Here is a 20,008-nt window from a genome sequence, read left to right as displayed (position 1 = left end):
CACACACACACACACACACACACACACACACACACACACACACACACACACACACACACACACACACACACACACACACACACACACACACACACACACACACACACACACACACACACACACACACACACACACACACACACATATATATATACACACATACATATATACATATATATACATACATATATACATATACACACACACACACACACATATACATATATATATATATATATATATACACACACACACACACACACACATATCCATATACATACATACATGTGCATGCAGCAGACTTTTATAGATCTGAAAATTCTCTCGCGTACATAGGTTTTGTGGTTTGTGAGTATGCAATGTTTTGGTTTTACACTGATACCTCCTGAAAGTTGTGTTGGGTGAACTTGTCCGCGATGCGCAGCAGCTCACGACAGGAGTGCGTATCAGCAAAGGCCCTGATGCCCAGACAGTTAGAAGGATCCAGCTGCCTCTTGAGGAACTCGCAGCATGCCTCTTGGATCTCAGCGAGCTGGAGCAAACAGGCTGCGGGCAGCAGAGTCTGAACGTTGCCCTCCTCGACAGTCACCTACAAGAGACAGTAGAAGTCATCTAAACTACAATATATCTGGCACTATAATATTTATACTTTAGAACAAGATGAATTACTGTAAATTCAGGAGTAGATTTTTCCCTACACTTTGAACCCTGCAGCATATAAAACAGTGCGGCTAATTTATGGATTTTTTTTTGCTGGCATCTATAATACAATTAATTTTATTTTAAAAAAACAAGCAAAAACAATAGGAGGGTGTTTTATTGTTTGTGCTATGGCGCTATCTTTTGGACTGCAAGTGCTGAAGTGTGCTTCCAATTAGCGGCACAATTGGAAGCCTTTTGGGGGCAACTTTTTAAACCATTGCATATTTTGGTGAGGCAGAGGAGTCGAGCAGGTGTTCCCGGGGAATTGGAGGCCTTTTGGGGGCCTTTTTTAGACAGTTTGGTGTATTTTGGTGAGGCAGAGGAGTCGAGCAGGTGTTCCCGGGGAATTGAAAGCCTTTTGGGGGTGTCACAAAGTTTGATTTTTTTCTGTCACTTATTTAGGGCACCAGCAGTTGGAGGGAAAACATTTTTGATTTTTTTCTAAGTGTCACAAAGTCGTGATTTTTTCTAAGTGTCAAAAAGTCGTGATTTTTTCTAAGTGTCTGTTCAGTCTTTTAGCCGTCCTTAGCGTTACTACTTATATGGATTAATTCATTCATCACTCCATTTGTAAGTTTTACAATATAACTAAAACAATTCTTACTTGCTAAACCTTCCCACCTGTGATGTCTGTAGGGGTGTTTTCATGCATATTTGTAAGTGCTATTGTAATGTAAGGCTGCAGCTAACGATTATTTTTCTATCGATTAATCTATAGATTATTTTTTCGATTAATCGGTTAATCTATAGATTATTTTTTTCGATTAATCTATAGATTATTTTTCCTTTTACTGATTTTTTTTTTTTTATTTAAAATGAAGATGAAAAAATACATTTAGGCCAGTTTTTTCAAAAGGCATGACTTTTATTTACAAAAAAAAAAAGTATGGCCACTCAGTCAACATTGACAACAACATGACAAAATATTCTGTAACAATTTAAACATTTAAAACTTTTAACATTTAACAAAATTAAAAGTAGCTTATTTGCTTTTTAATGTGCAAATATAAAAGTAAACATCCAGTGCAAATCTTAATATTCTGCAATAGTATAAGCATTTCAAAAGTAAAAGTATTGCTTATTTTGCTTTAAAATGTGCAAAAATAAAGATAAACATCCAATACAAAAAAGTGCAAAACGAAATATTCTGTAACAGTGTAAACATTTCAACAAAAGTAAAAGTATTGCTTATTTTGCTTAATAACACTACAATGATAGTATGATTAAAGTGAAAGTAATTTGTTCGTTTGTACATAGTATATGTAACCGTTAATGTTGTAAAAGGTATTTGCACAACTAATTAACGTTAGCGTTAAAGAGGAGCGCGTCTTTGTAAACACTGAACAGGCACGCCAAACGCGCCTCTCAGAGCGAAACGGTGTTTTAGTTTATGAATTTACAACGCAGATACAAATGACACATTCATGTTTTTGTGTAATGATGACAACGTATACTCACGCAGACGATTGACTAGTTGATGGTGATGGCAAGAACGCTGTCGGGTGTTTTCTTTTCAAATGTTCGTTCATAGCCGTTGTGCTGCTATGATAGGCCATTTCCGCTCGACAGTGTGCATACAACAACTGTTAAGTGTTTTGCTTTTTTTCGCTGTGCTTATCCCACACTTGAAGGGATGTACCAATGCTGAATGTGGCTTCTGGATTTCACTCAAAAGACCAGACCGTAGTTACTTTTTCCTTTTATTTTCCTTTAGTTTGCAACAGTTTTTCCAACGAAGAAACAGCTTCTTTTTTCTTCTTTAGTCTTTTTAGCAGTGTTAGTAGACTTTAGTAGATTTTAGTAGACTTTAGTTTCTTTAGTTTCTTTAGTTGTCATTAGCTGTCTTTAGTAGCCTTTAGTAGCCTTTAGTAGCCTTTAGCTTCTTTAGTAGGTGAAAAACCTTTAAGGACAAAACACCACAAGATTAACATGCTGTAAAAAATCCATCAATTATCAATCCCATAATTTACAATTATTAATTAGGCTATCAAACTCTTAACCATTAAACAAGTGTAAGAAAATGGACACATCTTTTCCCTTTAAGTTAAAACAGATTTTAAATAAATTGTCTCAACATAAATGCACCAAGATCCATATAAAATACATTTAAACCCAGAAACACAATAGATAAATGCAGCAGAAAACCCAATATGCAAATACATAAATACCTAACCAATTAATCACCTATTTAGATACATATTTAAAATCCATATTCAATATAAATATATTATTAATTTAGCAGTGAAACACTCAATCTTAAACGCTGTCTACTGGTAGAAAAATGCCCCTTTTTCTATGCCCTCACCAGCAGCCAATGATCCAACACAGTTAAATTCAACACTTTAAGTTGAGCGACTTCACCCTCCTGATGAAGCAAACTACTCCAAAATTTATCAAACTAAGCAAAGAATATCAACACTTCCTTACTAAACAACAGTTACACAAAACACCGTGTGTATTTAGCCTCCAGACTAAGCACGCTACATGCACACAACTCCCCCGCACCCCCCCATCTCACCAGCGCAACAGGTGCGCCACACCCACAAAGAGAAATAAAGTGTAATCTTACCGGCTGTCCGTTCAGCTTTTGGTTTTGGTACATTTTTGGCACAACTCTGCGTTATCTGTAATGAACTAAACCTTTCTCCACTCTGCGCTGGCGTCTTTTGTACTCCTTGATTTGACACAGCTGTCTAATTACTGGGCTCGCGCACCAGCAGATGAGACGGGAGCCCGCCGCGTTATACCTGCGCGTGAACGTAAACTGATCGGCTCTGATCATATAAGCCGACTGGCCGAAATAATGCCGAATTATATACATTTCCTGGGGTTGCCTAGGTGAATAGGGATGCGGATGTGCTCTAAGATAAAATATAATTTTATTAAGTGGGGTTTGGCTGGTTGCTAAGCAGCCACGGTTGCGAGCTCACGCGTCAGCTGACGAGACAGCTGTTCGCCGCTACAACATTAGGCCGTTTATTGAAATACTCCCACACTTTTGACGACTTTTGGCGTGCTTTTTTTCCCCTCGCTCGCACCGCTCGCATCATCTGCTTTGCGCTCCACCATGACGGTAGTGTGACGTAAATATGCGACGCGTCGACGCACAAAAACGGCGTCGACGTATTTACGTAACCGTCGTTTCAGCCTTATTGTAATGTAATCAAGCTAGCATTGTTAGCATTAGCTAATATGCTAACACGTTTAAGAATGTATGTGTTAGTATTATCAACTTACAATGGCATTCTTTTTGTATTGTTTTAGGGTTAGGTTCACAAATTCTTTAGTAACTTCACCAAAACGTCACCGTGGAGTTATTGAGTCTGTTTAGCTGATTGGAGAGCGAGCATCCGCAGCTAGTGGGTCCATGACAATGACTTCTGTTTTGTTTGATCAGCCGATTTACTGCCGTGTTACAGACACCGTTTGGAAACAATAAGGGTATGTAAATAAACATTTACAAAATATTTCTGTGTAAATAACTAATTTCACAACGTTAATATATTTTGGCAGTAATGACAATATCAAAGAAACAGAAGAAGTCTGGATCTGAAGTCAGAGAGACGTTTAGTCAAGCGCCAAAATTATGACTAAATTGTCAATTTTATTGACAATTTATTTAAGACAAATATGTATTATTTATTTATTATTATTATTCGTATTTAACGTTCTTTTTAGAACTGCATAATTGTATGTAGGTGTATCAGTTTTTAGTCCCTTCTTTTGCAGTATATTTGCTTAGTATTTATGTTTGTACTCAGCCTGACCTAAGCCTTGATAATAATCTTTGTGATTAACACATGCTTTCATATCATTTTACAAGGTTTATCCTGTTAAACTGCAAGTAGGTTAGATGCAATTAATAAATACTATTGAAATCAAGAGTAAGATTCATTAATATTTGAGTAGGTCCCGGGCCCCTCTGTAGTGGAAAAGTAGGGCCCCGAGGCCAAAAAGGTTAACAACCTGTGCTCTCGAACAACAACTGGTTCGGAACTAATGGTGTTCGGATTGTAATCATCTGAATATGGTGAGCGACAACAAGTAAGCTAGCTCGATGGTTAGCTAACTAGCGAGCTGGTTCTGCTGCTCTTGATCGTCTCCCCGTCCTGCAACCCAGTGCGGCGTTTAGGCAAGACGGACACCAAGTACCAACAGCTGAGGCGAGCATTCAGCACATTTTGTTTAGGTCGTATTTTTTTATAAAAAAACACGGAAGTGATATTTTGACGCGAAAATTAATATTTAAAAACGCTTAGTTTTGCATTCATTCATGGATAGTGTGCCTTATGAACGGAATCATTTTGGTTGTGCTTACCGACCTCGAAGCTATTTTATTTGGTACATGGTGAAATGATAAGTGTGACCAGTAGATGGCAGTCACACATAAGAGATACGTGTAGACTGCAATATGACTCAAGTAAACAACACCAACATTTTATATGTTATATCTATCAAAATGTTTTAGTATGACTTTGGTAAGCTATGAAGCCGCACCGCTTGATGGATGGTACTGTGGTTCAACATACGAGTATTATTATGGTGTGTGTATAAGGTAAGACATTATCTGCCGTTTTGTTTCGCAAAATTATGCAAAAGCAACTTTTCTTACCTTCTGGTACCTGCTGATCTGTATTTGGGATCTGCATAAGTCCTGAAAATAAGCTCCTTCTTTTTCCTCTAACTTCTTGTTATGGGACATTCGTTCTCCGCTGTTGACATTTCTAATATAAAGTAGTGTAAAGTTCTTACTTGGGTTTGCTTGCAATTTTGTTGTACAATGTACAATGACAATAAAGATCTATTCTGTATCTGTCAGTAAACTCGCCATGAAAGCGCTAAAACATACCGGTATATTGAGTTTATATTATTCACTCAAGGAACTTTAGTTATTAGAGAGTTCTGGACGGACGTTTTTTCCACGGGACACATTTCCTTGCACGTTGTTGTTGCACTCGTGAGCCACGGATGAGGAGATGCTGCTCCGTTATTGATTTAAGTAAAGTCTGAATGTCATTAAAACAGCTAGTTCCATCTTTTGACACTTCTTCCACCCCCGTCCTTGCATGCCACACCGCTACAACAAAGATGACGGAGAAAAGACGCTGCCAAAGGTGAGCCACGTAAATAAGGCCGCCCACAAAACGGCACATCTGTCAGAAAGCGGCTAGAAGATTATCTGTAAAACATAATCTATGCATCACTTTGACCAAAGAACCACCATTACATGTTATGTAGACCACAAGAAAGTGTTTTCCATTTATAAAAATAAATAAATAATATAATGCGCTCTAATTATCAGGTGCGCCTTATATATGAAAAAAGATCGAACATAGACCATTCATCAGCAGTACGCCTTATAATCCGGTGCGCCTTGTGGTTCGGAAAATACGGTAATATGTAATTTCAAGGGCTTCACGGTGGCAGAGGGGTTAGTGCATCTGCCTCACAATACGAAGGTCCTGAGTAGTCTTGGGTTCAATCCCGGGCTCGGGATCTTTCTGTGTGGAGTTTGCATGTTCTCCCCGTGACTGCGTGGGTTCCCTCCGGGTACTCCGGCTTCCTCCCACCTCCAAAGACATGCACCTGGGGATAAGTTGATTGGCAACACTAAATTGGCCCTAGTGTGTGGATGTGAGTGTGAATGTTGTCTGTCTATCTGTGTTGGCCCTGCGATGAGGTGGCGACTTGTCCAGGGTGTACCCCGCCTTCCGCCCGATTGTAGCTGAGATAGGCTCCAGCGCCCCCCGCGACCCCAAAGGGAATAAGCGGTAGAAAATGAATGGATGGATGGATGGATGGATGGATGGATGGATGTAATTTCAATGAGAAAACCAAAGTATTCCATTACTTTCCTAAAGTACTATTTCGGAGGAAAGTGTTACCTGTGAAGTGTAGGCAAAGTCAATCAACAGTTCCATTGCTCTTTCATCGATGTCCCGAATAACCACTTCTGTCTGCCGGCTTTCTGCAAGCTCCCCAGTAAACATCGCCCTGAAAAGCAGCGGGAAAACCTAAGCGATACAAATTCGACTCCACCTATTTAAGGTCCTGTCTATACCTGAAGTACGGGCTGCAGGCGGAAAGGATGACGCGATGGGCGTAGATTTTCTTGGCCCCCACCACCAGCACCACATCACATAGCTCCCGGTGCTTCCTCAGCAGGTTGATCACTTCCAGGGTCTGCCGCGGGTGCTTGTCGGAGATGTACGGCATGCGCGCCGGCTGGGGTACCCCTTCGGGGAGCTTGTTCGGGTCCCCCAGAGTGCAGCGGCTGGTGATGTCCATTCCAGTGGCGTCTTGGCGTGCGCTGGTGGCCCTTGAACAAAAAGAGACATGCTTGGTCATCACTTGTTATCAGAAGAACCGATACTCCGATGCTAGGGATGTTATGCTGCCCATTCCGATACGGATTACTCCTGTTGCGGGCCAGCGGGCACTAGGGGTGTGAATCTTTGGGCACCTAACGATTCGATCCGATTCCGATTCCTGAAAGACGATTCGATTCTCCTTTCAATACGATTCTCGCAATGTATTATTTGGTATAATAATTGTAATGAATCCGGTGGCAATGGATGAAGTGCTGGCTGTCCAGAGTCGGGACCCGGGGTGGACCGCTCGCCTGTGCATCGGCTGGGAACATCTCTGCGCTGCTGACCCGTCTCCGCTCGGGATGGTGTCCTGCTGGCCCCACTATGAACTGAACTCTTACTATTATGTTGGATCCACTATGGACTGGACTCTCACAATATTATGTCAGACCCACTCGACATCCATTGCTTTCGGTCTCCCCTAGAGGGGGGGGTTACCCACATATGCGGTCCTCTCCAAGGTTTCTCATAGTCATTCACATCGACGTCCCACTGGGGTGAGTTTTTCCTTGCCCTTATGTGGGCTTTGTACCGAGGATGTCGTTGTGGCTTGTGCAGCCCTTTGAGACACTTGTGATTTAGGGCTATATAAATAAAGATTGATTGATGATTGATTGATTGAATCTTTTTCAAAACAAGTAAAGGTTACAAAAACGTATTCTGCTGCATGGAGACGACCAGAAAACATATTTAGAAAAATAGATTCTTAGATTTTTTTTTCATTTTTTTTTTCAAACAATTTTTAAAATGTATTTAGAATTAAGATGAATAAGGATCACTTTTTTGTGCTACCCTCGCGGTCTCTCCTGATTTATTAATCTACCGTAAATTCCGGACTAGAAGCCGCTACTATTTCCTAAATTTTAAACCCTGTGGCTTATAAAACGATGGATTTTTCTTTGCTAACGGAGATAATGTTTTGTGTTCAATACTTTTCATTAAACCCAAGCAGAGACACTGACATGGTGTGTTGTTGTTGGTGCTATGGCGCCATCTTTTGGACGAGTTCGCTCACTGCAGGAGTTGAAAATGTACTTCCTGTTTTAATGCCTTGGACCATAAGTAAAGTCATCCACAGCGTTTCTACTGGTATGGATTCTTCATTCATCACTCAAAGCAATGTTCTATATTTTACAATATAACTAAAACACTTCTTACTTACTAAACCGTCCCATGTGTGATGTCTCTAGGAGTGTTTTCATGCATATTTGTATGTGCTATTGTAATGTAATGAAGCTAACGCCGTTAGCATGAGCTAATATGCTAACACATTTAAGAGTGTCTTTTGTCATTATTTTTGTATTGTTTCAGTTTCACAAACTCCTTGGTGGAGCTATTGAGTCTGTTAAGATGATTGGAGAGGTAGCTTGCGCAGCTAGTGGGTCCATGATGATGACTTCTGTTTTGTTTGATCGGCCGTTTTACTGCCGTGTTACAGACACCGTTTGGAAACAATTAAGGTATGTAAATAAACATTTACAAAATATTTCTGTGTAAATAACTAATTTCACAACATATATACAGTATCTGTGGCTAATACAGCATATAGAAAAATATTTTTTTCATCTAAAATTTAGCGATGCGCTCTATAGTCCGGGAAATACTTTACTTGCTCATTTCCTCTTTTTAGCCGGTTACTCTGCTCCTGTTAGCCTTGTTGAAATGTACAAAGCATTTATTTTTTTCTTGTTTCACTACTTCACATTCAAGCTAGTTTAGCGCCGCGGCTAGCCTGTCTCGTCCTCTCCTTCTCTATGTGCGCCTGTGCTAATCCAGCAGACATAAAGTTAAAAGAATGTTAGCTAATGGTTCTTCCCTGATTAGTTAGAACCAAATCTAGAACTACCGTTTAGAGAACATTAGCATTAATTTAGCATTTTAAACTTTATTTAACATACGTAAATAATCGATATTTGGACATTTGTCCATCGATTTAGAATCTTCCACATTCTAATCAGGATGCATCGAAGAATAAATCTTTTTTCCCCCACCTCTATCATTAACACAAATAAAAAGAGAAAAACAAGACCCATACAACCAACACACACACATCGAACAGTGTCAGGTTAACTGAATTTTAAGAAAAAAGCTTATTGCGATTTTTATAGTTTATAGATATAAATCCATACAACTGTGTAAATAAAAAGTGATTTTATTTTTAGACTGTCATTCAACATATTCTTGTCTCACAACATGCAATAATTTACTATAAAAATATTTGGTTTTCAGCAGACAGACTCAGAGCTTTTGTCCACATCATGCTTTTAAACTGAAAAAATAATAAAAAACTATACAATATTTATAATGTAATCATAATACGTAATAATATAACTATTATTTCTCATTATTGTAGAATTGTTTACCATTGTACGGTAATTGGAAGGTAAATAACGTTTAGTTATCCGAAATAAATAAACTAAAAAATAAAATGAACTAATTTAAGTAAGAAATAAATATTGATTATCTTTAAGTGCATTTTTTTCCCAGTTGGAAAAACGAGGTAAAGTTTTCGCTTGTTTGTCTGTGTTGATGAGCTCATATTGCCCATCCGAGACATTAGTCTTTGTAATCATATTCTTTTTACTCCCTAATTTTTGTTTCTTTGCGGAACGTCTCACCCACCAGTCGCTCTCCACTGGCCGAGACAAAGATTGTGGGTGACCGAAAAGAAGGCTGACTGCGCTCCGTTAATTCTACTGTTAAATAACGCACAGAGTGAGACCTTGTTCTCCCTCTTTGAAGCGAGAGACAAAGAAAACAAAAGCAATTAATTGACTTCTTTTTCATTCATCGCCCAGGGCGACGCGTAATATTAACTGAACGGTTCTGATATTTTTCATAAACCGTTCCAATCCCTAATGGAGTGGATTACCGTATTTTTCCGGATATAAGTCGCTCCTGCCGAAAATGCATAATAAAGAAGGAAAAAAACATATATAAGTCGGACTGGAGCCCGGCCAAACTATGAAAAAAACTGCGACTTATAGTCCGAAAAATACGGTATGTTACGCCACAAAGAGCTATTGAGGGATGCATCTTAAAGTAACGTTCAAGTCATACCTACCTGCGCATCAGTTTTGGGTCCATGCAATGTAGAAGAGTGTTTGGTACCACACCTGGAATTTGGTCTACAAAGACAAAAAAAAAAAGAAAATATATCACTACTACAAGTTTGACAAAGAAAAGCTGCATACGAAAAACTGAACCGTCTCGCAGACGCAATGTCAAAATGTGTCAAGGATTAGATTTTGTTTTACAAAAAGACTTTTAAAAACTGATAGACCAACAGGACGACAGTATATTCATAGCCAAACATGACACATTTATGTACACAGAACAGTACGGAAACATGGTGCGGCATTTTTGAACCAATCATAAACGCCATAACACTGACTTCCCTCCATGAAGTGATCTTAGAAAGAGAAAGGTGAAATCATTTAACAAATATTTATTTTGTGATGATGAGCAAGTATATGTTTTATGCTCTACTGCAGGGGTGTCCAAACTATGGCCCGCCTGCGAGACGTCACGGGTTTAATGAGGCATCTCTAATGTTAGAAAAAAAATGTCCAAACAACACATATTTCAAAATGACATCCATATAAATCCTCTGCAATGCAAAAAACGCAAAACACTCTCCACACTAGGGTTATCCTGATACCAATATTTTGGGACCGGTACCAAAATGTATTTCGATACTTTTCTAAATAAAGGGGACCACAAAAAATTGCATTATTGGCTTTTTTTTTTTTTTTTTTATCTTACGGTACATTAAACATATGTTTATTATTGCAATCGAAGAGCAAATTTGTCCTTAAATTAAATAGTGAACATACTAGACAACTTGACTTTTAGTAGTAAGTAAGCAAACAAAGGCTCCTAATTAGTCTGCTGACGTATGCAGTAACATATAGTGTCATTTATCATTCTGTTATTTTGTCAAAATTATAACGGACAAGCTGTAAAAAAAAAAAAATTATTAATCTACTTCTTTATTTACTGTTAATATCTGCTTATTTTACATTTGAACATGTTCTATTTACACTTCTGTTGAAATGTTATAATCACTTATTCTTACGTTGTTTGGATACTTTACATTAGTTTTGGATGATACCACAAATTTAGGTATCGATCCAATACCAAGTAGTCACAGGATCATACATTGCTCATAATTTAAGTCCTCATGTGTCCAGGGACATATTTACTGAGTTAATAAACATATTATGAATGTTTTTAAAAAGGAAAAAAGATTTTATATATATATAGATATAATAATAGTAGTATCGACTAGATATGCGCTTGTGTTTGGTATCATTACACTGGCTGTCAGGTGTAGAATCACCCATGGCGATATCTTTTGTTAGCGGTGACGCCGGTGAGCTATGGTATCCTCCTACGGTGTGTAGTGAAGCATGTTTAGCTATTCCTCATCCTGCAGGGATGATACTTGTAAGAAGCTCACTTTATTTGTCGCCATGGAGGCGAGGGTAAGTGATTTAGAAGTAGCTAAAACTCTGCCGACTGCGGATGGATGTTAGCCGCTAGCTAGTGAGCCATGTCTTAAAGCACCTCTTCCTGAGGGCGTTTCAGTGTTATAACTTCACCTTTATCGTCGGTTTTTAGGCCAAAATGCATCCGTCCTCCCTTTTCTGTCTACACACTGTGTCTGCTTGTAAGTACTCAATGATTGTGCGTTGCCGAACACGCTCCTCTGCTCGTAAACACAGCAATGTCATGACGTGACGGCGTGCTGTCATTCCCGTTAAAAAATAAAAAAATAAAATTGAGAACCCACTAGGGCTGCAACTAACAACTAATTTGGTAATCGATTAATCTGTCGATTATTACTTCGATTAATAATCGGATAAAAGAGACAAAACATGTCTATCCTTTCCAGTATTTTATTGGGAAAAAAACAGCATACTGGCACCATACTTATTTTGATTATTGTTTCTCAGCTGTTTGTAAATGTTGCAGTTTATAAATAAAGGTTTATACAAATAAATTAAAAAAATTAAAAAATAAATAAATAAATAAAAATAAAAAGTAGCCTCTGCGCATGCGCATAGCATCGATCCAACGAATCGATGACTAAATTAATCGCCAAATATTTTTATAATCGATTTTAATCGATTAGTTGTTGCAGCCCTAGAACCCACCCATCCATCCATCCATTTTTTACCGTTTGTCCCTTTCAGAGTCGCGGGGGTGCTGGAGCCTATCTCAGCTGCATTCGGGCGATAGGCGGGGTACACCCTGGACAAATCACTATCTCATCGCAAGGCCAACACAGATAGACCGAACTGGTACTTTTCAAAAAGAGTATAGTACCGTTTTTGATTCATTAGTATAGCGATACTTAGGGATGATACTCGAAACCGGTTTTCCCGGTTGTTCGATAAGAAAAGAACCGAGTCCTCGGACTCGAATCCCTTTTTGAGAACCGGTACCCGTTATCGAGACCAATATAATTAAGAAAAGGAGCTGGTTCTTTATTCGAATCCCTCGGAACGAATCCCGTCCCGACCAGAAATGCTCCGTGTGACATCACAAGAAATGACGACACATAGCTCAGTCATTAGGCGCAGCTAGCGAAAGCAGGAAAAAAATGGACCGGAAAAAGCGCTCCAAGGTGTAATAAAGTTCAAAACAAAAGGTACAATCCAATGAATAACTTTACTGAGAGATTTGAGCAGGGTACAAACACATGACGAACACTTTTACAACCACTCGGAAACATAGCAACCAGGCTAGCAACGCACCTCCTTTACGGCAGCTGTCGCAACGTTCTTAAAGCAACCGCAGCACATACATTTATACACAACATATATGACATGATCTCCCTTTTTTAACTTTTGTTTTTCTTTCCTTGTAAACAAAACAAAATCACACTGTATATGTGTTGTCTGTCTAATTATAAATAATGCAGACGAGGCGTGTTGGCTGAGTTCTTGACGTTTACTTTCACAGCGTGCTCATAACCTCATTCTTAGCTGCCGGGTGACGACATGCAACAACACTTTTCGGGGCTACTGCGCATGCTCGTCACTCCCGTTGCATGCTGGGTAGTGTAGTTGTTATATTCCCTAGCTCATAACATCTTTCCCCCTATAAAGAAATAATGTTAACTCAATAAAGTGTATTTCTTTTTTTAGCTTTAACTTTTAATTTTTTAGCATTGTAACCACATTTGCAAACAACTTTTCTCTTCATAGAATTTTCTTTCAATAAAGAAATAAAGTGCAAAAATGTCAAAGCATCATAACAAACAGTTATGTCAAATAGCAGCAGAATTGCACTTTTTGGAGAGCTGTATTATTTTCAGTTTTGTGCCCAAGGGACTGATTTTATTTAACACTATATTATTATTTATACACCTATCGTGATCACAGAGACAGGCTGTTTTTGTGTTACTGTATATATTTGTTTTTCTGAACAATCCCACTTAATATACTTTGGGTAACAACAGTCAATATTTATTTATTTTATTTTATTTTATTTTTTTAGGGGGGTAACAGTCAATATTTATTTATTTATTAGATTAAATATTTTTCTTATATAATAAAAGTGAGCTTTTGTTAAACCAAATATTGTGTTTTTTTTCCATATACAACAACCTATCTGGACTCGATAAGAGAATCGATAAGGAATCGGTTCGATAAGAGGATTCGATAATAGGCTCGAACTCGATAATTTCTTATCAAACATCATTCTTAGCGATACTATACTAGTACCGGTATACCATACAACTCTACTCCACACTTATCCTATTGTGCCGCGTTCTAGCTGCTTGATTTTTCTGATTGACAACAAAACTTTAATAAGGCCGTCACGGAAGTAAGCAAGGTGGGAGTCAAACTGCAGAGTAGCGTCACGTGTGTAGCGCGAGCGGCAACAACAACACTTAGGGCTGCAGCTATCGATTATTGTGCTAACCGAATCATCGATAAACATTCGGATTAAACACACGTTATAACCTCAAAGTGTATTTTAGGGAAAATAGTTTGAATCAACTAAGATTGTTCTGCTTGCCATAACCTTCTGTTTACCATGTTTTACCTTCTATTTACCTTATTTGAACAGTTATTTGCCTTATTTTACCTTCTATTTAACATTTATGTTGCCCTCTATTTACCCCTTCTTTTATGGGGTCCAAATTTGATAGACTTTTATTAGTAACATTCATTAAACGATTAATCAACGCAATGTAGTGTAATACGAAGCTTTTTTGTAATCGAATTAATCGTTGCAGCCCTATTCTGAATTCCATCCATCCATTTTCTACCGCTTATTCCCTTCGGGGTCGCGGGGGGCGCTGGAGCCTATCTCAGCTACAATTGGGCGGAAGGCGGCGTACACCCTGGACAAGTCGCCACCTCATCACAGGGCCAACACAGATAGACAGACAGCATTCACACTCACATTCACACACTAGGGCCAATTTAGTGTTGCCAATCAACCTATCCCCAGGTGCATGTCTTTGGAGGTGGGAGGAAGCCGGAGTACCCGGAGGGAACCCACGCAGTCACGGGGAGGACATGCAAACTCCACACAGAAAGATCCCGAGGCCGGGATTGAACTCACGACTACTCAGGACCTTCGTATTGTGAGGCAGACGCACTAACCCTTCTACCACCGTGCTGCCCTATTCTGAATTATTGCTGGTTTTGCTGCAATATTAAGAACATTTGTTCTGGTATCCAAGGCAACTCAGCAATATGAACTATATTAGTGGTTAGATCTATATTCTATTTTCACGAATTCAATTTTTTTTTGTCTTTTGTTAATGTTTACAAATTCAGGGAATAAGTAGCTGGACAAAGGCAGACTTTGGAGGGCAGAAAACAAATGACTCGTAGGTGGAAGCTTGAGCTTTTATTTTGTGAAATATTTAGTTGATATTGCTACACTGTGTTTTTCTGCCTATTATAATTGTCTCTAAAAATTGAAAAGCATCAGGATGGATAGGTAGATGGATAGATACTGTCTTTTACACTGTGACAGACGATGCAAGTCATGTGTTGCCATGTTGACTTTAGTTCCAGCAAATAGACACCTCCTAGTTTAGACTAAGGCTATGTCTACACTAAGCCGTATAACCCCTTAAACCAGGGGTCGGCAACCCAAAATGTTGAAAGAGCCATATTGGACCAAAAATACAAAAACAAATCTGTCTGGAGCCGCAAAAAATTAAAAGCCATATTACATAGAGATAGTGTGTCATGAGATATAAATTGAATTAAGGACTTAAAAGAAACTAAATTACCTCAAATATACCTACAAACGAGGCATAATGATGCAATATGTACATATAGCTAGCCTAAATAGCATGTTAGCATCGATTAGCTTGCAGTCATGCAGTGACCAAATATGTCTGATTAGCACTCCACACAAGTCAATAACATCAACAAAACTCACCTTTGTGCATTCATGCACAACCTTAAAAGTTTGGTAGACAAAATGAGACAGAAAAAGAAGTGGCATAAAACACGTCCTAGAAAGTCGGAGAAAGTTATACATGTAAACAAACTACGGTGAGTTCAAGGACCGCCATAATTAGTAGGACAAAACGGCGCTCGCCAAATACTCGAAATCAGTGACGCATGTTTAATACAAACAGTGTGCTTTATAACAATTAGGGAGGTTTGTGTCATGTTTGTCCTCCTACAGAAAACATATTAAAACAAAAAATATATTTTTTCCCCTCATCTTTTTCCATTTTTCATTCATTTTTGAAAAAGCTCTAGAGAGCCACTAGGGCGGCGCTAAAGAGCCGCGGGTTGCCGACCCCTGCCTTAAACGAATAATTATTTAGCCTAAGCCCCGTTTCAGCCACACTAAACCAGCGTTTAAAGTTTCCCTCCTCAGACAAATTTTTACACGGGTAAGTGCGCCGTGTATTTCTTGAATCTCTGGCTCTTAGGTTTGTATGGACTCATTGATCGTTTACAAACTGAGATCGGAGAGGAAGTGATGCCAGAAAGGCCGCGCCCCACACAGGAAGTGACGTCAGAAAGAACGCGCCGGCCAGCTTCATGATAACGCGGTTTCGTAACTCGGAGCTAACCACTGGAAATATAGAGGCGAGTCATCCAGACATGCCCGTGTTTCTCCATCCGTCTGTACAGACACTTTGTGGAAATCACAGATGAGAAAGCGATTGCAGCTATTTCGGATACAACACTTCTCAGACGGCAAGAGAACTTTCCAATATCCAGGTCAGTTACCGAAAAACTTTGTCCATTTTTGTCGAAGGAGAGTAAACGAGAATGCGGGCTACCATGGATGTGATAAAAAAAAAGGTAGCGTGTGCTTTGTATTACCTGGCCGTCGAGGGAAGACTAACTACGTAAATTGGCGAATGCTTTTGGACTGGCAAAGCAGACTGTATCAGTTATTGTCCGCCATTTACGTCGCGGACTCAACGTCTTGGTCCAGAGTATATAAAGTCACCAAAAACAAATGGACAATGAAGGTGAAGGCAAAGAATGAGGAGTGTCCTGACCAGATATCTAAATCCCTAGATTGATTGTTGTCAAATGTTCTTTGTCACATTGTGTACTTTCTTGTCTAATAAAGATTTGATTAGTTTATGATGGCTCAGGCGTGATTCACTACAATAGGGCCCCACAGCACACTGGATTCCAGTTAATTGAAATACCACAACACTGGATATTGTTCAGATAAGTTAAATTCAGAGGTGGGTAGTAACGCACTACATTTACTCCGTTACATCTACTTGAGTAACTTTTGGGATAAATTGTACTTCAAGAGTAGTTTTAATGCAACATACTTTTACTTGAGTATATTTATAGAGAAGAAACGCTACTTTTACTCCGCTAGTTTTATCTACATTCAGCTCGCTACTCGCTACTAATTTTTATCGATCTGTTAATTCACGCTTTGTTTGTTTTGGTCTGTCATAGTGCCTGCGTTTCAACAAATTCAGTCACTGGTGACGTTCACTCCGTTCCACCAATCAGATGCAGTCACTGGTGACGTTGGACCAATCAAACAGAGCCAGGCGGTCACATGACCTGACTTAAACAAGTTGAAAAACTTATTGGGGTGTTACCATTTAATGGTCAATTGTATGGAATATATACTGTACTGTGCAATCTACTAATAAAAGTTTCAATCAATCAATCAAAAGTGTGAAGGAAAAAAGACCCTTTTTTATTTCAACCGTACATCCCGTCAAAAGCCTAAAGACTGACTGCACAGTTCCTGTCTTCACAATAAAAGTGCCGCTCCATCGCGCCTGCGCTTTCAAAACAAGAGTCTCCGAAAGCCAGCGCAAACAAGCTAGCAAGCTACGGAGTTTGCCGCCAATGTATTTCTTGTAAAGTGTATAAAAACGAATATGGAAGCTGGACAAATAAGATGCCAAAAACCAACCACTTTCATGTGGTATTAGACAGAAAGGAGGAACTTTTTTTTCTCCTCCATTTGAAAACGTGGACGCTATCAGCACTACTGTCTGATTACAATCAATGCAAGTCATCAGAATCAGGTAATACACCAACTTATATTCTTGTCTTCATGAAAGAAAGGAATCTATATGTGTTAAACATGCATGTATATTCATTAAAACACCTTTAACATGTAAACAAAAACGGCAAAATAAATAAATATAAATTATATACTGTATATATATATGTGTGTGTATATATATATATATATATATATATATATATGTGTGTGTGTGTGTATATATATATATATATATGATATGTGTGTGTATGTTACTCATCAGTTACTCAGTACTTGAGTAGTTTTTTCACAACATACTTTTTACTTTTACTCAAGTAAATATTTGGGTGACTACTCCTTACTTTTACTTGAGTAATAAATCTCTAAAGTAACAGTACTCTTACTTGAGTACAATTTCTGGCTACTCTACCCACCTCTGGTTAAATTTAAGAACTTGCACACAAAGCAACACTGGAGGTGACTATGACATGCGCATTTTCCGCGCATGCGTACTAGGTCGCGTTGCGCCGGCTGACGTGCGGGTTCTTAAATGACCATTGTGTGTGTGTGTGTGTGTGTGGACAAGGATAAGGTTAGGTGGGATTTACCCTGGATAACCTTAGCCGGCTTAGTGTAAACGGGGCCTAAACCTGGCTCGAGGCAACAGGTCACGTCAAGCCATGTTGACTGTAGTTCCAGCAAATAGACACCTCCCAGCAAGGAGTTCAGCGAGCAAATGCCAATTTGCGTCGCATATTGTGGTAAATTTACGGAAATCATGGGCTAATAAAAGTTATGATTAAAGTGTATTGCTAGTCGGAAACATTGTAAACAAATGCATGTTGACTAGCCGAGTGACAGAGATGCTAACAAGCTACATGCTCCCACAGCAATGTCAACAATACTGACAAAACCAAGTGAAAATTGTTTTAGGACTAATTTAGTGCGTTTAGTAAAATGACAAAATGTTCATGAACATATGCACGATCACTGCGTAATGTCATTAACAACAACAGTTTATAACAAACATGTCATGCTAACTTGAACTGCCTTGACATAAACCCAAGACAAAATGACATCTGATCTCAGTGAGAATGCTAAGTGCCTACACGAGAGACAACGTAATAATTTATTTCAGATTGTATTTACCTTATATTTCCATCATTCCATCACGCACGAAACACGGCCATTATTAATGTTGTCAGGTTAATGGTTGAATCCGCAGCTTTATTTTCATTGACGTGTAGTGCGCATGTCAAATGCGACGAGCGGCTTCCGAATAACAGCTTTCAAAATAAAAGTGTGAGATCATTGAACGTCCCTAGACCAGAGGTATGAAACTAAAATGTGATTATTTTAAAATTAGATTTAAAAAAAATGTGCTGAATCAAGAAGAGGTTCTTGCTTGACAGGTATGATTAGGATTATGATATATAATCTATAAACAATGGCGCAAAAATGTGAGTCCGGATGTGACCGCAGCCTAGGAGCCTACAGGTTTACAAGCCCGTGTTCAACGGCCAGCTGAGAGGGTCAAAAAGACGATCTTGCGATTCAATTTGATGATAGCGTCAGAGGTACATTCGTGAGCATGTTTGGTGAAATCAATTGAGATATTATGAATGTTAAATCAACAATTTAAGCCGTAAATTAAGGTAAATGGGTGGAATTTAATAAATAGGAAAAAAGAAACGCACAGAGCTGTAAAGGATGCTGGATGGCGTGTCAGCGAGGGATATTTTTTTTTAACTTGTCTTTTTTGCAATAGTTTCACAAAATTATACAATATCTTGTCCTTTAATATTGCTCTTTTTAAAAACATACGCAATATATTTTAACAAAATAATAAGTACATTAAAAACCACACACTCCCTTCTCTATACTAGAAGATATAGAAAATAATTCCCATTCTAATTGTACAGCATCCATTCATCCATTTTCTACCGCTTGTCCCTTCGGGGTCGCATATTATACTCAATCCATGAATCAAATCGAGATGGTGTGCTTACCTACGCTTATCATATATATATATATATATATATATATATATATATATATATATATATATATATATATATATATATATATATATATATACAGTAGAGATGCGCGGATAGGCAATTATTTCATCCGCAACCGCATCAGAAAGTCGTCAACCATCCGCAATCCACCCGATCTAACATTTGATCCGAACCGCATCCGCCCGCACCCGCCCGTTGTTATATATCTAATATAGACGATGCAAGGCATTAGTGAGGTTATAAAGCTTTTGCCTGTTAAAGAAAGGAGACTGATCCAATGCAGCACAGACATTCGCGTGCCACGCTGTCACGACCCAGACGCACACCAGTGCGCAATCATATGGGAGCCGCGCTGAGCGCACCTCCAAGCGCGTCTCGCTGCCGGCGTTGGCCGGGTATGGGCCCGACGCTCCAGCGCCATCCATTTTCAGGGCTAGTTGA

The 20,008-nt window shown here is 38.8% G+C and overlaps 1 protein-coding gene across 1 annotated transcript in view; it reads right to left on the bottom strand.

Annotated features, from left to right (window-relative positions):
- Positions 1–18,823, bottom strand: part of klhl20 (kelch-like family member 20) — a 28,710-nt gene extending 9,887 nt beyond the window's left edge. Inside the window, exons 1-5 of the mRNA XM_061934030.1 lie at positions 18,696–18,823; positions 10,138–10,201; positions 6,764–7,021; positions 6,588–6,696; positions 383–589 (exon numbers count right to left, since the gene is read on the bottom strand). Of these exons, the coding sequence (XP_061790014.1) occupies positions 383–589; positions 6,588–6,696; positions 6,764–7,021; positions 10,138–10,160 (597 nt within the window). The 5' untranslated portion in view covers positions 10,161–10,201; positions 18,696–18,823. The remainder of the gene's footprint in view (positions 1–382; positions 590–6,587; positions 6,697–6,763; positions 7,022–10,137; positions 10,202–18,695) is intronic.
- Between the last annotated feature and the right edge of the window lie 1,185 nt (positions 18,824–20,008).

Source organism: Nerophis lumbriciformis, linkage group LG03, assembly GCF_033978685.3.
Source record: "Nerophis lumbriciformis linkage group LG03, RoL_Nlum_v2.1, whole genome shotgun sequence".
Lineage (NCBI taxonomy): Eukaryota > Metazoa > Chordata > Actinopteri > Syngnathiformes > Syngnathidae > Nerophis > Nerophis lumbriciformis.
Note: the sequence above shows the minus strand (reverse complement) of the source record. Positions and strands in the feature narration are given on the sequence as shown.